General features: G+C 41.0%; 1 protein-coding gene across 1 annotated transcript in view; it reads right to left on the bottom strand.

Annotated features, from left to right (window-relative positions):
• Positions 1-19347, bottom strand: part of sorl1 (sortilin-related receptor, L(DLR class) A repeats containing) — a 73462-nt gene that overhangs the window by 38924 nt on the left and 15191 nt on the right. Inside the window, exons 2-7 of the mRNA XM_086216017.1 lie at positions 17935-18051; positions 16649-16783; positions 15458-15619; positions 14753-14820; positions 7131-7311; positions 42-143 (exon numbers count right to left, since the gene is read on the bottom strand). Of these exons, the coding sequence (XP_086072143.1) occupies positions 42-143; positions 7131-7311; positions 14753-14820; positions 15458-15619; positions 16649-16783; positions 17935-18051 (765 nt within the window). The remainder of the gene's footprint in view (positions 1-41; positions 144-7130; positions 7312-14752; positions 14821-15457; positions 15620-16648; positions 16784-17934; positions 18052-19347) is intronic.

The following is a 19347-nucleotide window of genomic DNA, read 5'->3' as shown; positions in this document are numbered from 1 at the left end:
CATGCATCACTTCCTCTGGGCCATAAAAAAAAGAGCCTCACTGTGATAGGGTGGCGGGTCCTAAACTGGGCAGCTTTCATGGGCTGGCGGTTGTAGGAGACCCACAGCTGAACAGACGATGGTTCATGGCTGCCAAACAGTTTCTGGGGAAGAAGAAGACACAGAGAAAGCACTTCACTCAACTGCTTAACACATATGCCAAACCAAAAAACAAAACAAAACAAAACAAAAAACACTTCAGACAGCCAATGTAATAATACGCTTTGAGTTTTTTTTTATCAAACTTGATACGATTGGGCCTATTTAAGTCATCGAAAGCCTTCAGGGCAAAAGTGCCTTTGCGGCGTGTCCAAGCATTTAAATCACTTATATGCTAACTATTCTTTGTGTGCAAATCACAAGGGTTGTCATTAGTCTCTAAAATAATGATATCTGTGTGTTTCGGGTGTAACACAGATAACAGATGAAAGTGTCATCTCCTGCTCCCTTTAAGAACCAGACATATTTGCACCTCAACAGGAAAAACACTGCACCCTGGACTTAAAACCAGGCCTTTCCTGGTCCTTTTGCATAACATGCCAACAAATCACTTGACTACTTTTTTTTTTTTCTTCAAATGAGCACACCCACGGGCATACATGAGTGCAAGCAAATAGTTAAACTATGTGGGTACAGAGGGAGAAAATGGCATCTGTGCTGGCTAGACACTGGTATGACAGCTGTGCCATTCTGTGCCGGACACAAGAAGATCAGAACCTGAGTAAATATAAAAGTCCTCAACAATGTGAAATAAGCTTCATCCAGCCACCTCGTCGTGGTACACGATGCGGTAGAATTGGTCTTGTGACTGCTTGATAATCCAGACTCCTATTATACAACGTTTGGCTTCATTTCCGCTTTTGTCAGTTCCCTCTGGTTCAGAGTACAAACTTAAAACAGTATGAATTTTATGCAAAACTGCCTGAACCAGCATTTATCATTATGACCCGCATGTACAAATTGAAAAGTAGCCTGCATTGGCAACATCTGCAGACGGCATCACTGCACTAAATCCAACATATGTTGCATTAATGAGAAGCAGTACCTCTGTGCGCAAATTATTTACGGTAATAGTTCATCAATGATCTTGCCCACAGTGAGGCTTCTTAATATGTGTGTCCATGAAGATTTGTGTCCACCCTAGAATGCCTGAGCATCTCCAGTCTCCAACAGAGCATTTCAGCCTTTTCTCTCCAGTCTATTGATTTATCTAGTGTAGCGGCCACATCGCCTGTGTGGTGTGACATGAAAGCAAAGCAGCTGCAACACCGAGACAAAAGAGAGACGGAGGTGAAGACCGGAGAGAGCCTGAAGAATGATAAAAGGAAACAGAGTCTCATTACTAACAGCTACATACCGACTCTTGTCCCACTTACACTCTATATAATGTTTTCAAGTGCACGGAGACAAATTGGAGACTGTCTATGAGGTATTTTCACTTGAAAGTGCCACAGGGATATATTTTTTCCTATGAAAAGACACATTGCACTGCAGTGGCAGCCATCAGGGAGTCAGAAATTCCACAGTGTGCTGCTGATTGTCTCTAGACTCACAAATTCCTGGGCTGAGACTCTTCTGAATGAGATACAGTAAAACAAACACTACACACTATCACATCCGGTGTTTTTGGAACTCGGCCAATACTAATGACCGTGCAAAATCTGGAGTTTTCTGCAACTGCAGCACTTACCAATAGGATAAGAATAACAGAAATCTTTTTAAAGCAGATTTATTTTCCGTTGTTGAGATCTTTTTGAAGAGTTTTAATAAGATGAGGAGAATTATCCAAACCTTTACAGTTGCCCTTTGATAACCTCCAAAGCATGTGACTGTCTGACAATTAAAGCTGAGCTATTCATGACTTTTTATATCGTTGCAATCTCAACAGCCGTAGAACAGAGGTGGCAGTGTGTAGAATGACGAGAAATCGGGCTCGTGCAAGGAACTGAGGTTTGCCCGTTTGTGGCAAAAATACAAATGATAGAGTATGATAAATAAGGGTATTGATAAGTATAGGTATGGATAAAATCCTAATAACACCTATCCCATCATTTCATGCGATTAGACATATCTCTGTGACAGTTTGCCAGTAGTTTTGTCATGTGTTTTGAGTAGCAACAGCAGCCTTGAATCCTTTAACCACCAATACCTAATCTGCAAATTTGAAGACTTGCCCTCAAGACATTTCTGAGATATCATGTAAACAAGAACGGGAGGGACAAAAACTTGCAAGCATGCCCGTACCTGTCACTGGTGCAGAAACTTAAAATGAAAAGATATTTAAAAAAAAAAAAAAAAAAAAAAAGGCCAACGTTATACAAACGAGAACTCTTACCATTCCCAGTCTTTTTTGAAGCAGTTACATCTATCTTTTTGTTTCCTGGTAAGGTTTATTTGTTGAAAAAAAACATTTTCATTATTATGGTTCCTCAGGAGTTGTTACAGACTAATACAGAGGTGGAAGAGGACGTTTGACTCATATTTTGCCAGGTGACCAAATCCATACTGTCACTGTCTTCTTTGTGCAAAATTTTAGCCGTAGTTTAAACAGGCATGAAATGACACCTTTATTTCTGCTGAGGCGCTGATGACAGCTCAAACATAGAACACCCACTAGTATTTGTTCTGACCATATGTTTTAGCCGGATGCAGAGGCAATTGCTCAACATGTCTTCCTTTTTTGCCAGAGGGAGAGCTCCACTCCCACATGGCAAACAGCAATGAAGTGAAATTTGTTAATGACCTGCCTGCTCACTGCTGCTTCCTCTTTTTGTTAAATCCAATGGTACCTGTAATGGCACCGAAACAAGCTAGAAAAGTCACAGGCCAAATTATTTGAGGGCTGGCTGCAGCCTGCTTCTAGCAAATAATGAATCCATGATCCCCTGGCTGTGTACTGACCCCAACCCTCAAGAAATGCCCATCTTTGATTTAGGAAAGTCTAAGAGATCATTCGTCTTTAAGTTCACCAACTGCTATAACTGCAACCCAACTGAAAGGTGCCACGCCAGAGTTTTTTTCATGAACAAACATCAGTCGCACCCTTGTTGTTTCAAGTGAACTTCTCCCAACTCATATTTTAGTTTCTCACCACTTATCCAAGGTTGTTTTCAGCTGCAGCAGTCAGTTCTATTCATTAGTAAGAAATGCGCCAGAGCCAGCCCCCAACAACTCAGCTTGGTTTCCAAATTAATACTTCACGTTAAAAAAAAAAAAAAAAAAAGCACATGACCAAGTTTATTTTGTGTGTCTCCTTTCTGTGTTGCCATTTATGTAGCCTGAGAGGCAACATCTTGTAACGCAGGGCCGCACAATATTGGGAAAAACTGAAAACCTTTTCTGCGATATTAAAACAAAAGTCATGAATTTTCACCATTCTGAAAGAATCCAACTTGTCTCGTCATTCGCTGGGACATCCCGTATTTTGTTTTACTCTGATTAACAGATCAGGAATGGTTGGTGGTTCATACTGTGTCCATACTTGCTATAACTGCAAGTCAGTCACACTCAAACCCACCTGAAATGAGATCCCTGTTATCTATACACTTTCTATCAAGCAGCAAAGACGTTGTGACGTGACTTGCATATTTGCAACTTTATCAGCTCACTTTCTTTCATCTGAATTTATGGTCCTGTTTTTAGGGACACTGCTCACTTATTAGACTGTAAAAGAACATGAGGAATAAAAGTAAATGCTGGATTTTAGCAAGTGACAGAGAAATGTTTCTCCTGTACCCCATGGAAATACTACCCGTACAGTGAGTAGTAATATCTCTACTTTGTGAGAAAATGTTGCTCTAAAAAATTTTATCTGGGAATTTCCTGTAAAATACTAAGCCGTAGGAATTCTTCCTCCCTGCATTTCCCCTCCCCGTTGGCCTCTCTGTAGCTAAGTCTCGCCTGGAATCTAAGATCTAAATGAGAAGGAGCACAGCTGAGAGATAGCTGGGAAGAGAGGGGAGGGGCCTTATCCACATCCCCATTACATCTGCTTAGTCCGTTATCTTGCCTGAGTCTCCTCAATGCCACCAAAGGCTTGGGGTCTTTAAGGTCTGATTAGCACTCTATTGCTAAGGAATCCCTGTTGATAGATAAAACTCTCCATTCCTGGCTCTTTAATTAGCTCATGAAGCTTGGCATTGCCATGGGCACTTGTGATATTCCATTATTCTAATCCTATTAGTGCAAAGACACAAAAGGCAACAAGAAGAATCATTCTCTCTAAAGCTAATGAGCATGGACGTAATTATAGTTAGCTGTACTAGCTAGTTGTCTTGTTAGCTAACATGCTAGCAGCTTAGCGCTTGGTCACAGCACATTCCCATCAGTTCTGGTGGTCAATGTGGAGGGAGACCACCAGAACTGATGGGAGAGTCTTGCTGTCCTCAGCTGGAGTTTGTGCTCAAAATAGATAAAGCCATTGATATTCTATATTTTTGCAATAATATCTTAATAAAGCCACAACAAGACCAAAACTGTTCTTGGACTGAATCACCGTGATGTGCGAAGAGGAAGAGGAATTCTACTTTGTGGTGACTGCTACGTAGCAGTGGACTCATTGTTATAATGAGAAACTGCTCCTAAGTTAAAGATCAGACCATCATCATCTAAATTGTTATGGATACAGTTAATGTAATTAGGCCACTGATGTGACGTACATGAAACTGTAACGATTATTTACGATCTGCCAGTGTTCACTCTTACTGAGTACTGCCATTAAGCTAATGCACATGGATGTGAACGCTAATATTACACTGTTTACATGCAGACTAAACACTTCACTGAGTAACATCTCTCCCTCTCTCTAGTATACAGTTGCACAGTTTGTACTGTAAGCCCTGTCAGCCTGCAGTTTTGGCGAACTCACACAACAATATTTAATATAACAAATGACATCATTGATCCTCCTCCTCATTTTATGGGCGAAAACAGGGCTCAGGGAGGTTGTTGTGATGGAACATTTCTTAAAGCAGCCATTGACGTAATTGCAGTGATGTACTCTGGCTGCACATGCCCTCCCCAAACTCAACATCTTGCTTCACAGATCCTCAGTCTCTCATGACTTCCAGATTAACCTCTGGATCTTATTGGACCACAAGAGTAATTGGTTCTGACCACGTTAGCCACTGGGAATTATTATGAGACAACTTCATTAGTCTTCAAGCACTGTCTGTTGGCTCAAGACACTGTAAACTGCAGAATCGCAGTGTCAACAATACATTTCATGCTGCATCTATCTATCCATCAATTTATTGTTATTTGCAGAGGCGCTTGCCACACACGTCTCTGTACTGCTGTTTACTGTCTCTCACTGGCAAATAATAGATAGATAAAAGATTTAAGTTTAAGTTGCATTCCCACTGGTTTGATGTACGTATGATGAACCATCTGATATCATCTCACTGGTCAAGTCCTTCACTGCCAGCCTCTCTTTACAATCAACTGTTAAACCAGCCCACACCAAAGCAGAAACGCGACAAGGAAGAAAGCAAATCTGGCCGAGGCAGTCTGTGTAACAAGAATGGAGATGAGATTCAAGTCCTCTTCACCATCTGCTTTGCTATCTGTTCGTCTGCTGCTTCACTGAGGCTCCCGCTGGAGACCAACAATGACAAACAGACAACGCTCCACATTACAACTAGCCAAATATTGATCTTAGCATCTTCTACACTCACAACACTATGCTGAGCTGGTGCTTCACTACATTGCTTGGCCTTGTCTGACAGCTCAAGATTCTAAACACTTATAAAAAAAAAAAGGGACATGAGTTCCTGTTTACACTGCTAACCAGAAAGCATTTAGAGAGCATAAACATTCTCCTCGGTGACCTACTCCCCCTGGGACTATCATGGTTAGGCATTAGTTAAAACTGTAAGCAGTGATGAATGAACCCTGGTGGACACCGAACTATGTGGCTCTTCCACAGAGCGAAAGCAGGGTCAAACTTGAAGTTCTGCATAAAGGAGCAGACTAATACATGCTCTGTGGGGAAAATATTACTTCCCCATATACACAAGGTGGTGCTGAAGAAAACACTTATTAGATATGTTGCCACAAATGAATACAAAACTGTAATAACTTCCTGTGATAGGTGGTGTGATGATTTGGACTTTAATTCACCTTACAGACATCTTCAGGCCAGGACTCCTGTTAACCGTGTGAAGTCTGGAAAGGATTTGACGATGCTGAGTCCAGTTACAGAAGTTTCCTGTTCAATGGCCAAATGCCTGAATTGGCCACATCCCCCAGCCTAACACTACTTAGCAAAACTCAAAGTCTTCAGAGTATTTAAAGGGGGGGTGTCGCCACCAATATGCTTAGTATATATATTTATCCTGTTGTTAAAGAACTGACTACAGTTTAGGACAGAGGCCTGAAAGTGTGTCTGTGGAGCTTCAGGAATCCAACAAAGCGCCCTGAGATGAAGCATGTGATGTCACTATCATAATCTTTCATGTTGGAATGTTTCAGTTATGATTGTTAGCATATTTGTGCTGACACTTCCCTTTGCCTGTATAACAGGCAGGGTGTTCATGTGCTTTGCACCTGCCAATGTAGACACACGTCAGAATAATGCATCCTTTAATTAACACGAAAGAACAGTTTGTCATGTCAGATTTTAGGCTGGCAGCCTCTCTTTGTCATCTCTCTCAGGGTTTTCTGCTTCGACGACTCCTCCGATTGCACTGAAAGTTGAAGGTTGAAGGAGGTCTTTTAGTTGACACAATTAATATACATTAATTAAAGCGAGTGAATTATCTAATTCTTGAATGTCAGCCAGAGGCCCATTGGGAAGGCTGAAACATAACTTAGTAAAACTATATCAACTATGTATCTAGCTCGCTGTCATCCCTTGAGACGTTTTCTTTCTTAGAATTATAGGGGCCCTTGGTGCCATGCAGTAGATCAAAAGAGTTTTTTCGTGTACATAGGTTCAGCACAGTGACCACTAGTGTCGTCAACCGAGGCAATACCTCTAATACGCATATATGCTCCTAAAAACCGTTTACAGTTCAAATAAATGTATTTTTAGATGCCAACTGGAATTTGGACCTCACACTGCAGTGTGAGTGTTTGGGTTACTGTCTTACCCTCTTGGTTGTGGCAAACATGTACTTGTCCCGGAGCTGGAAGCTGTCCACTTGCTCAAGGATCACTCTGCGGTTCTGTTCGCTCTGGAAGAAGTCAGTGCTGCTGAGTATAGTGGAGACACCCTGTGGCTCGTGCCTCTGGACCAGAACTGTGGTGGCAGGGTCGTACGCCTCCACACCCCTGGAAGAGGACAAAAGGAAGTAGAGGGTGAGATGGAATGAATGGAGAAAGAAGGTGGGAGAACATTTGTAAATTTGTGTACATTCACATTTTACCATTCCCTATCCAACAATGCATGTTTTTGGGGTTGTTGTTTTTTTTTTTGGGGGGGGGGGGGGGGGTTGGAGGCCAACCCAGGAGATCTGAAAATAAGCTTTGGGACAAATAAACATTTGTGGGACACTTTTTTGTAGGACAGTCTTGACAAACAAAAACACTTTTAGGATTTTTGAAACGTAAATGCAATCTTTCTAAGTGCCTAACAAGCTACAACGTGAACAATTCAGCATTGCCACAACTAGTTTAACACCTCTGCTTTGAGCATGATGACATCTGTATGTTTTATGTCAACGACATCCTCTGTGGTCTCATTTGCCACTTGTTAGTCGCTGCCATGTTTAAGATTTAAGAGATTTTTACGAGGGTATTTCGTGGCATAGTCAAAAGTGTTCCCTACTGACCTTCAGTCAGGCGTTACATCCATTCGAAATCCCAGACTTTAAGAAATTTGTTACAATTACATAACATCAGAACAACAATGCTACTTATTTCAAGATTTTTTGAGTTATTTCTGCACCACTCTATCCTTTTTTGGTTACTTTATTGAGTACCACAGGTAGTGTGTACAAACTCTGTTCTTCCCCTTGCATCTAATAAAACTTTAACATCACTCCTTTGTTATAACTTCATCTGCATGATTCACATTTGTCTCATCATCAAAATCTTTCTCTGCAGCAGTCTCAAATTGTGCCATCATTTCCCTTTAAATTGTGTCTTTCTATTGAGGTTATGGCTGGAAAATTCAACAATCATCTAGATCAGTGGTTTTCAGAGTGTGAGGGAGGCCTCCCAAGAAATCTCCAGACTGTTTCAGGGGAGTCTCTGTGATGGAGGTGGAAGAATATTAATACTCAAAGGACACCATGCAGGAAAAGACTCAAAATACGTGATGTGATTAAGAGATACAGTAGTTTTAGGGGAAATCTACAGTCTTTCTGCTTTCCATGAGTCAGAAAGTCAAAATGATTCAAAACGGACCGTTCGTGTATGCAGTGGGGTCTGAAAGTATTTCAAACAGAATCATGAGGCTAGCTTGGCTAAACAGTTGACTGTCTATGAGATTAAATAAAAATAACTTTCTATGGTGGGGAGCCCTACAATCCCGCCACCGCAGTTCTGGTCCAGAGGCACGAGCCCCAGGGTGTTGACAAACGGAGACCATAAGAAATGTAAAGAGGGGTATGTTTGGTATTCCAAGCTTTGTCTGCGTGGTGGCCCACTAAATCAGAATTTGTAGACAAGTGATCTAGAATATAATCAAAAGATTTTTTCAGCATGATGCAGTTTCACACTGTCACTTGCTGGCAGTGAGATTACAGAATTGAAATCTAAACTCTGTTTATCTGGTGCTCAAATTATTTCCGTGTTGTTGGTTTCCACAGTTTTTTAGAAGGTGATAAGAATTGAGGTTCCGAGATGCAGACATCTCTTCTGTGAAGTCATTACAGCATGGAGAGATGTGAATCACGTGCTGAATTCTGCAGGAGGACATTGCTGCACCTCCACAAGCTCCTAAAACCTTATTCTGGCTTTCAAAAGCCTTTTCAGTCAAAGAGCCTTCATTGTTTGTTTTTTTTAGCTATAAAATGACAAATATGATCTAGATAACAAATGTAAGTACAAAATACAAACCATCAAGTGTGTTCAACCTAAAAATATCTGCCAACCTCGAAAAACAGCTTGGTTATTTGTGGCCACCAGTGTACAGCGAGGACGTTGAGAGACCGTGGCAAGGAGGCCAGCCAGAATGAATGGAGGTGGTTGACTCTGTCTTATCGTCTGCCTTCGAAATCAGTGTTTTCCTCTAGAGTCTCGAGAACTGAACAGAGGGGGTAGTGTCTCGGCCGAGCGCTGCCTCTGAGCTTTTCATTCAAAGCTCCTTGTTCAACTGATGGATGCTGTCTGGGATGAAAGTGCATGGAGGGCTATTTGCAGTCTGTCTCTGTCCCTTCATTGAATTAATTAAAGTCTTGCAAACACCCTTTTTCCCCTGTTGTGTTTCCAAGTTTCTTGTTTTCAACCAATTCATCTTGTCGTTCCCTGAAGTTTTTCTGGAATGTTTTTTGGATTTAAGTGTCCAAGTATTTTAAAAATGGGGCATCATCCAGACCAAAGAACTGAATACATTTCTTGATATACTTACTACATGTCATCAGAAAGAAAAAAAAAAAAGATTTTGAATCACAGCCAACATTGGTTTATTTGGACTATTCTTGACTCTTGCAGTGGAAGGTTTGCCCAATCTATAACAGACTCTCTTCTCTTTGTTTCTCTCAATCCATTAAAACCACTCCCTATGTAGCTTTTGTGACACTGTCTGTAATCCATATGGATAAGGATATTCTTCACTTCTCATTGTACACACAGAGGATTTCCACACTCAGTCTGTCTTCTAGCAGTGAGATCACAGAGGATTAGGATTTGGGTGGAGGCCAACCCAATCAGATTGGTTTGAACAATTCAGCAGCAAGCTGAGAGTGAGGCAGGAGACTCTGGCTTTTGACGCCTTAATGCTGATTTGCAGCACAACAGTAACACCACTTGTTTAAGCCAGAACAAACAGGATTAGACCCAAATTGGATGAAGCCACGGGGAGGACGTTTAAGATCAATCCGTATTTGTGCCGCCTTTGTCCTGGGAAAAATTTGCCGTTTGTCTTGGCTGGTTTACCACCTCAGCATTAAGAAGACTTTATCTGAACTAAACTGGCTATCCGCTAAACACCGTCACTGTTTAAAACAATCTATAAAAGAAACCTATGATGGGGGGCGGGGGGGGGGGGGTCAGTGACTGCAGCTGAAATTAAATGGATTAGGGGTGGGTCGCTTTTTGGTTCTGGAGCACAAGCGTTAATCAGTTTATGACACATTGAGTCAGATTAAAATTAATAAAACAGGTTAAAGGCTTTTCCGCTTCTGTGTTTCACTTTTCAGATGAGAATGTGAACTTTTACACAGTGGATGGCAAAATATGAGCCAGTTTGTCCTGATGACTTGTTTTGTTTGCTCTGTATGAGGATATCATCTACAAATATGCTCCTTGCTGTTGGTTTCTCTCATATCAGTATCAGTTCAGGAGGCCTTCAATTGTAGTAACAGTGAACATGATCTGAGTGAGATGTGGAGATGAGTGTGTGCTCATACCGTCTGTGTTTGTGCGTGCGTGCATGTGTGTGTGTGTGTGTGTGTGTGTGTTACAGGGTCATCTTTCAATCTTATCAGTGACAAAAGCTTGAGCTCTGAGCAGAAACTAATTGCACAACAGTGCAACGGCACTTCCTCACACAGGATGATGCTGTGATGTTCAGAGCCGATGGTCACTAAACTTTTTTAGATTACTAAAAGCGCCTTGTACTTGAAAAGTAACATACTCAGACTGCAGAAGTTTGGCACAGGAAAGTGATATGCGGTCATTGATTTCAATGTCTGCCTGTTGGCAGTGGAAGAGCCCTAAGGTCCATTAATTAGCCGTTGTCAAACTCAGTAAAAGCAGCCTCACTATTTTGATTCACAGAGGGGAGATTGTCTTTTCTCTTCTTCAAAAACAACAGCGCTGCTCTTTAATGGAAACCAGTCCCACATTTATCTGCATCATGACAGTCCACACATCACCACTACACAGGCAAATCAAAAAGCAGCTTACATCAGCATCCTGTGTCAATGACATCACAGCACTAAATCCAACTTGTGTTTTGCATGAGTAATGAGCAACATGACAAGGATTATAAACATCATCTTGTGTTTGTTTGTAAACAGACTAACCCAGCCACGAGTGTGAGGCTGACGGGTCATGAGCAGTTTGCTGTTGAGTCGGAGCAACATGAGAGAGATCAGATTTCAGACGAGGAGGGATGATTGCTGCCGCACAGCACACGCTCTTTTTGTTTACTTAGAGTAGAGGAAGTTTAAAGTTCACACTGAAAGCGGTGGTACTTCAAGCCAATAACTTCCACCCACATACATCAAAACACTCAAGGCGGAGGTGACAAAGTGAAAGCAAACCTGAAGCCCTTTCAGACCTGACACACAGTTTTTCACCACTGCTGCTAATATACCAAGTGCTGTCTCCACAGGTGAGACGAAAAAAGTCAAGTATTTAAGCGCCGCAACGAGGAGGTTCTGATTCCTTTTCAACAGGAAATAAACTACTGTTCTCGGAATAAAAAAATCCTGCCAAGCACCAATCAATCTGTACGGAGGCAGCATCCAAATAAACTGCTGAAGCCATCAGTGTCATGCATAAACATGGCTGCATGAGCAACTTCATCTCCACGCTGTCTGTAGTGAATACTGAAACACTGTAATCTTGTCACAGGTGTTTTTTGGGAAAGCCTTGAAGTAGTCTAGGCTTGTGTATTTGTTTACGAAGAAATTGCTTACTGTTTAGGAATTTGTATTTGCCAATTATTGATAAAATGCTCAAGTGTTTTTGTTTTTTTTTGTGGTTGACTTTGTGAGTTGATATAAATGCAATAGCTTGTGGGAAACTTTCATTGCATTGTTTCCTGTTGACTATCGATGCCAGTCTCAAACCGGATACCATCAAGACAATTTACACTCATAGTTTTCTCCCTGTATGGACTTGTGGAGTTGTAATATAAACAAATGCTAACTAACAATAGCAACTGCTCAAGTTAGCAACTTCAGCCTCTGACAGGTTCATGTTGTTATCGTTGGCATGTGATGACACCACAAAAGAAATCCTAAAAAGTATCATGTAACCCCATTACAGGCAACGTTCAAACTCATGCCAGATGAGATAGTCTACTGCTAGAACCAGACTTACACGGCTACCTGTTCCAGCCAGAATAAAGCGAGGAAGAGTCCTGCCTATCCGTGAGGATGAGGAGCTCATCGTGGTGACCTTGCATCCTCATGACATTGTAAAATCCTACACTACATAACTCAAATATTAAAAAGAAAAACTCACATGGAAAAAAAAAAAACCTCATGTAAAACAGCAAAAACAGTAACTACTGCAGTTCAGTCCTCCAGCTACAAGTTAGTTGTGCTGAATCTGGACAGGATCAAGGATCTTTTATTCGTCACGGAGGAAAAGGAAAGGAAAGAAGGAAAATCTTGTTCCACGCTCAAGGCTAAACAAGCAGGGTGACACACAAGGAGGACTACTTAAGAGTAAACTGTCAAATATAGAAATGTGATAGAGATACATAAAGAGAAGCTTTAAACCTAAAATAAAATAAAATATGTAAAAATTGTGACATCATAGCGTATCCAACAATGTGTCTGATTTATTCACCATCAGGAATGAGTGTGTTTTCAAAAACATTCGTTCTGACGACAGCGCATCTGGAAAACAGTGGGAGTGGCCTTGGAAGACAGTGAGCGCAGTACATTGTGGTTCAGTTTTTCTTCAATTTGAGTAAATAACACACTTTCTGCCTTTTCTCAGGCCAGGGGGTGCTGATTTAAAATATAACTGAACATTTGTATGACACAGGTGACCCAATTCCAATAGACCTTCATCTTTCCAGCAGCAGCGAAGTAATCCTTTAATTAATGAAGAGCGAGCTGAGCAGAGCAGAAATAGACACACAATTAGCTATGCTGGTGTTTTAGTCTGCTGTTTAAAGCGACAGATCACCGAAAATGAAAATTCAGTCATTATCTACTCACCTTCATGCTGATGGAAAGTCAGGTGAATGTTTTAGTCAATGAAACACTGCTGGAGTTTCATAGCAAAAGGCCTTGCACTAATCTCCCCGGTAACTGAAGTGAACCGTGACTGACATTCAAACATATATATATATATATATATATATATATATATATATATATACACAAAAGAAAACCATGAAATCATGTTATTAGCCTCACTGAAAACATGACATCATGGCTGGGAGCTGTAGGCTGCAATGAGCATGGAGGCTAAAAACATGGTGTCAGTGATGTTTGCCCAAGCAACTTGGCTTGTTGAGGCTTCAGGACACTGGAACACTTAATTTGATGGTTTTACATTGTATTCTCTATGTTTGAAAATTGGTTGCTTTAGCTTGACTGATTACTGTGAGATCTTCTCCTGTTTTGTGGACTAAAAATTCATTGTCATTCAACTGACATGAGGTTGGGTAGATACAGACTGAATTTTCCATTTTTGGTGAAATATTCCTTTAAGTTACATGGATTAATATTGTTTGCGAGTTTTGTCCTTTTTTTCTGGTTAAACAACATTTGCCTGACAACATGGCACAAGCTCTGCATCAATTTCAAAGAAATGCATTGGACTTGAATGTAAAGAAAAGAAAACCAGTCGTCAGTCGCAATTATCACTCTTTTACAGAGTTGTCGAACAGAAAAAGACAACTGTGCATGCAGATGCTGTTGTGTGTATTTGTATCATGTACGTTTGTAATCAAGGATGGGTCAGTTGTCAGTGTGTGTGTGCATGTGTGTGTGTGAGTGAGTGAGTGAGATGGGGGGGCATTTTACAAAGTGTATAATCAGGTATATAATGCCTGTAAACAGGTTGAGAGAAGGCATGGTGCATTTCTATTGTGGTAATGCACCATCTATTGTGTGAAAGTGTCTAAAGGGGAGGAGGGCTGAGTAAGCAGCACTGAAAATCAAAAAAATATTTTAAAAGCTGGATGAGACCAATACAACATTTCTTGGAAAGACGCTGACATTAATAATAGGAGAAAGAAAATTCCAGTATCGATATACATGCGCCAAAAAAAAAATCCACATTCATTTTTTTTTTGTTTTTTTTTCTGCAACGATTCCCCAAATATGGTCATGGCACAGGTATGTAATAGAAGCTGCATATTTTACAGTTTAAACATGATTGTCAAAAATGGCATCAGTGCAGTGACATAATAAACTTCAATGAGAATCTAATAGTTTCAAATGACCCCAATCTGATTAACGTTCTGGAAAAACAAACAGTAACAGAAATCATTACATAGTGGACAACACATACGCCATCACCAGTAGTATAGGACAATTTCGGGCAAGCTATATCGGTCAAGAGCTATTAAAAAGTGAGAAAGAAAAACAAGTTAAAATGTATAAGTGGTGAATTGGCCGATGACAAGGAAGTAATATGAAGAGAAAGCTCCCTCTCAATCAAAAATGTTCTTGCTCATATGTATGTGGTGAGAACATAGACACCAGTCCTTCGATTATCTATCACCCAAAACCTTGTGTGACAGGTTTGAGTAAGCAGAGGCTTACATCTTCTGCCCCCCCCACCCCCACCCCACCCCACACACACACACACACACACACACACACACACACACACACACACACACACACCATTAAATGGTTATTTTTTCTTCAGTGCATACTGTACTTGTGAGCTGACACGCTGGTTTTCTTACCAGAAGTAGGTCTTCACGTGCTCTTGGATCAACACCCATGTCTCCCCAAAGTCATCTGATTTCCACAGCTACAGGAGCAAGAGTAGAGAACGGGTGTAAAGAGAGGGAAGCGGGGGAGGAGGAGGAGGAGAAGACGAAGAAGAAGAAGAAGGAGAAGAGGGGGGATGGTGCACTGTAAAAATGTAGGTCAAGCTCATTCCTTCATTTTGGCTCTTGCACATGTGACAAGGAGAACACTGGAGAACCGTTCAAAATTCAAGACGAGGAAACAAAAGAGCTTCCATGCAAACATCAAACAAACAATAGCTTCTTTTAGCAGTTAGCTTGTACATGAAGTGTTGAGTCAGACAAGTGCTGAAAAGGGTTTAAACAAACTGCCAAGGCACAACAAATGGTATATAATGCTGATGGGTGTTTGTTTGTTTTTTTGGCTATATAGCAGTCAAAAATGAAAATATGACCAAGAAAAGCATCACGTTCTTAGCAGGAACCAGCAAATCATTTATGTTACAAAAAAATGATTACAAAAATGTAAACGCTGATTATTTTCCTATCATTTAATTGCACTGCAGTGCTGCTGTGTTGGTAATCGGCTAAAATCAGATCTGGATTCATATGATTTCACACATGAGATGTTTCAACAGCAATTAAACTAAACAGGGTGTGAAGTTAAACAATGCTGGTGCAGGTGAAGCAAGTTTTTACCTGTTTGTTTGGGTGAGAGCTGTCATAGCCAAGCACCAGGCTGGATCGTCGGCTGTGGAGCAGCAGGTCTGTCGGCTTGAAGGGAAGCGAGAAGCCCTGGACACTCTTACAGAAGTCAAAGGTGTTCCACAGATAATTGTTAGTGGAGTCGACGAAGAGGTACTGAGGAAAGAGGAAACACGAGATAAAAAACACATAACATGATTTCAGAAAGAAATGTAATGTCATCTGGAGCATCATTTTACAATCTGAGAAAATTTAGGGAAATATTCAGCGTGTTCCCCAGCTCCATGACAAAATTGGATTATCCAATTGTACAGTGCTAAATTAATCCAATGTTTCTCAGTCCCCTTTAATGTCCGGTGTCACTATATTGCCAAACTTAGTTCTGTGTGTGTTCTATCCATCAAACGACTGACATCATACATTAAAAAAATGACAACTGACAATGAATCCAAGTCTCTCCTGCAGTCTTTACAGACTGAAACAACTGTCAAAGTTCATGGCACAGCCCACACATTAACAGTAGTTGAACCAAATTCCTTGAGCTCTTCCACATTTGGGTTAATCGAGTTAAATATCACACTTTGTTAGTTCTTTTTTTTTTTTTTTTTTTTAGCTCAAATCAAATTGTTGACTACTGAGCGTGCAGCTGGACGAAGAAGATGTGGATTTTACTGGGCAATGTGCTTGAGAGAAAACTGACATTTTTGGACAGTTTCGCTGATGTAAGCTGTCAGTTACCATTAGCTTCACGCTAAAAATACATGGCTCGCTCCTTCTGGAATCTGGAGTCAGAGAGAAGTAATGCAGGAGGGAAAAACAGTCTTCATGACCCTTATGAGTACTTGAAAGGCAAAATCCATGCTTCGGGTGACATATCGCTTTAAAAGCATCAGGTGAAAGGCTCCATTCTGTCATGCCCTCTCCCTTTCTCTCTGAATGAGTGTTAATGAAACCCACATGACACTTCTCTGGTTACAAATCTTCACTTTCCAATTCCAGTGTATTAAGAAATGAAAAGTAAAGATTATGTTATTGATGTGCATAATCATGGGCTGCAGCTAGAATCACACGCTGTCTTTGTCAGATGTTATTCAATCCCTATTCCTGCATCACTAAATGTTTACCTTGTCCTTTCTTTTGTATTCTGGACCATGTGACCAGAGTGCAGCACTCCATGTGACTTACCCTCCTGTTGTCTGCAGGGCTGTGGTAGAACTGGGAGATGACCTGCTTACTGCCGTCCTTGGCCTTGGCCCCCATTAGCTGGAACTTTTCTGAGACAAGTGTGAAAGTGGTCCCGTAGTCATAGGACACATAGACCTGTAGCCAAGGAGGAGCAGGAAAGAGACGGCTGTGATACATTGTCCTTCATGATATTTTGACATAGACTACAGATATTACCCTCCTGTTGTCTGCTGCAACAAGAAATGCTAGATCTCTAAGGAGATCATTTCACATCTAAAAGCCTACACTGAGTCAATACATTTGGTTTTATGGATGTGTGTGTGAAAGAATGAGAGATCGATAGAGAGAGAGAAGGGAACATTTAAACGTATCCATTATATTCCCATTGACAATACTCTAATTAAAACCGTGAGCGTGGTGATATAAATGTGATCGGCTGACAGTGGCTCAAAGCAATCGATCTTATATTCGGCTCACATCGCTGTCACCTTTCAATCATAAAAGGTGTTACATTATCCTGCTGATTGACTTTTCTTTGAGACTGACTTGGTCATTTCTCATCTTGTTTCCCCCCACAAAACCCATCAACTATCTGGTAACAAACACAGCAGCTGGGTTCAGCAATCTAAAACTCTCATACGCCAACCAAAATAAAAACAAGACATCAAAAGTCATGAAAAGTCATATGACTTTTTTCAGGTTTTTTTTTTTGACATGTAATGATTATTTGGAAAGCAAGACCCATTCCTGCTAACTTCCGCTCTAACTCATACCCGATGGCAGACATAGTGTGACATGGTGAAATCTCAGTAGGGAACCAACATAAATGCAGATGATCTCATTTGTTAACAAAATTTACACGATGCAACCTGCATTTTTTGGGGGGGATAAATATACATTAATGCAAAAAAGTTGTCTGCAGCCACTTCAAAAACCCCTCAAACATACACCAGTCTCAAACCGTTCCTGACAGCTGGTGGGGTGAACCGCCACCCTGGCTGCGAAGCAAAAGGACGTATATCATAATCAATGACGTGTGAGTATGGGAATGTGTTTGTATTTTTGTAGAGGTTAGAGGGACTCAGTATTTACAACATAACATGAAACATGGGACACGTTTGACACTTGACCTTTTTTTTTTTTTTTTTTTGCGTCACCATTGATTTATCAAACAACAAAGTAGGAACTTTGGTTGAAAAGGGAAGTTGAACTAAGCACGAGGATTATTAAAAGCCAGGAGCTGATTTGCCTCTGATGTATCTCATGCATGGATGTGTTCTGCTTACAGAGCTGGTTTTCGGTCCGGTGGCTCCCGCGCTGTCTCGGGCCAAGGCTACGATGACATTGCTCTTCTCTCCAGCCCAGTGGACGACCATCTGGTTGTGGGAGTCGTTCAGGTTGGCCTGTCGCACCAAAAATAAAACATGTTGAGCATGGGATGAACAACAGAGAAGAGAAAATGCAAACGGACCTATGGAACACTGCACAGATTCGTCCTTCAGAAAAACAGTGTCGAAGAGAGAACAAATCTTGTTCTGTATACTTGGGGAGGGGGGCTGCTAAACCTTTGTTGATTCTGTTGTGACCAGTGTGTCATGTTTGTAAAGGACTGTCACAGTGGCACTGTGAACAAGCTCCAAGCTAACATGCATCCTGGTAAAATACGGTGGCGTTTGTATCAATGGGTTGGGAGTCAACGGCGCACTCTGTGTGAGACATTTCATTTCATCAATTTTCATCAAAACCAACATTCACTTCCATACACCTTTCTCTCTACAGTAAAGTCAAAATGTGCATCAATATCGATTTTTGATGTGACTTTAAATACATTTCACGCTTTAGAAGAAGAATGAAAACAACAAATGTGCCTGATGGGCTGACAGTCAGAAAAATAAATGTAGACGTGTCATCAGCTCAACATATGGCTTGAATCTGAGGCTCCAGCAGGAATGACTTGTGTTTGCACCAAACCGCACACAGCCAGAGTCGAGCTCATTTCACTTCTGTCATTAGTTCAGCTGAAGTTGGATGTCTGTTTTCAGTGGCATGACTGTCAACCAATGTGAATAACAATCAAGGAAGTGAAGCAGCCCTCAAAGTTTTATAACCATGTTCTAAACAAAGTACTGTGTGGTGTCAACAGATGAAGTGATGACCAGAGAAAACCTTCAGAGATTCACACACCAATAAGTACATCAATGTCAACTGAATGCAGTAAAATAAAACTGTTCAACATGAATAAACTGATTGGTGTTCCTACTACTTAAGAGACACAAAATATTAGAAACACTCACAGTGTGACGGAGTAAAGTTCAATGGATCCACCATGACAGCGTACAAAATGAAACAGCTTTCTCTAACAGATCCAATAAAACCTGAATATCATAACCTTCATGATGGGAGGGTTTATTGCAGTGCTGTTGTGTGGAATTAGATTGATGTAGTTGTTCTGCGTTAGTATTGTTGCTAGCAGCTTGTTCTTTTCACTGCAGATTTCATGCAGCATTGTGTCGTTTATGTCTGTCTGTGAACTTCCAAACAAGCCAGAAAATCAAGAAAAATAAATACGCTTTTTCACATGTTTTCATTATCACTGCATCGCCATCTCACTCCTGCGCAGCCTTCCTTACTTGCAAGATACACCCTTTTCCCTGCCTGTCAGCTGCGGTCACTCACAACCCTTTGAGACAATTATGCCT

This window comes from Aulostomus chinensis, chromosome 10, assembly GCF_037954235.1.
Source record: "Aulostomus chinensis isolate RoL2024-O1b breed Wild chromosome 10, RoL_Achi_v1.0, whole genome shotgun sequence".
Taxonomy (NCBI): domain Eukaryota; kingdom Metazoa; phylum Chordata; class Actinopteri; order Syngnathiformes; family Aulostomidae; genus Aulostomus; species Aulostomus chinensis.
Note: the sequence above shows the minus strand (reverse complement) of the source record. Positions and strands in the feature narration are given on the sequence as shown.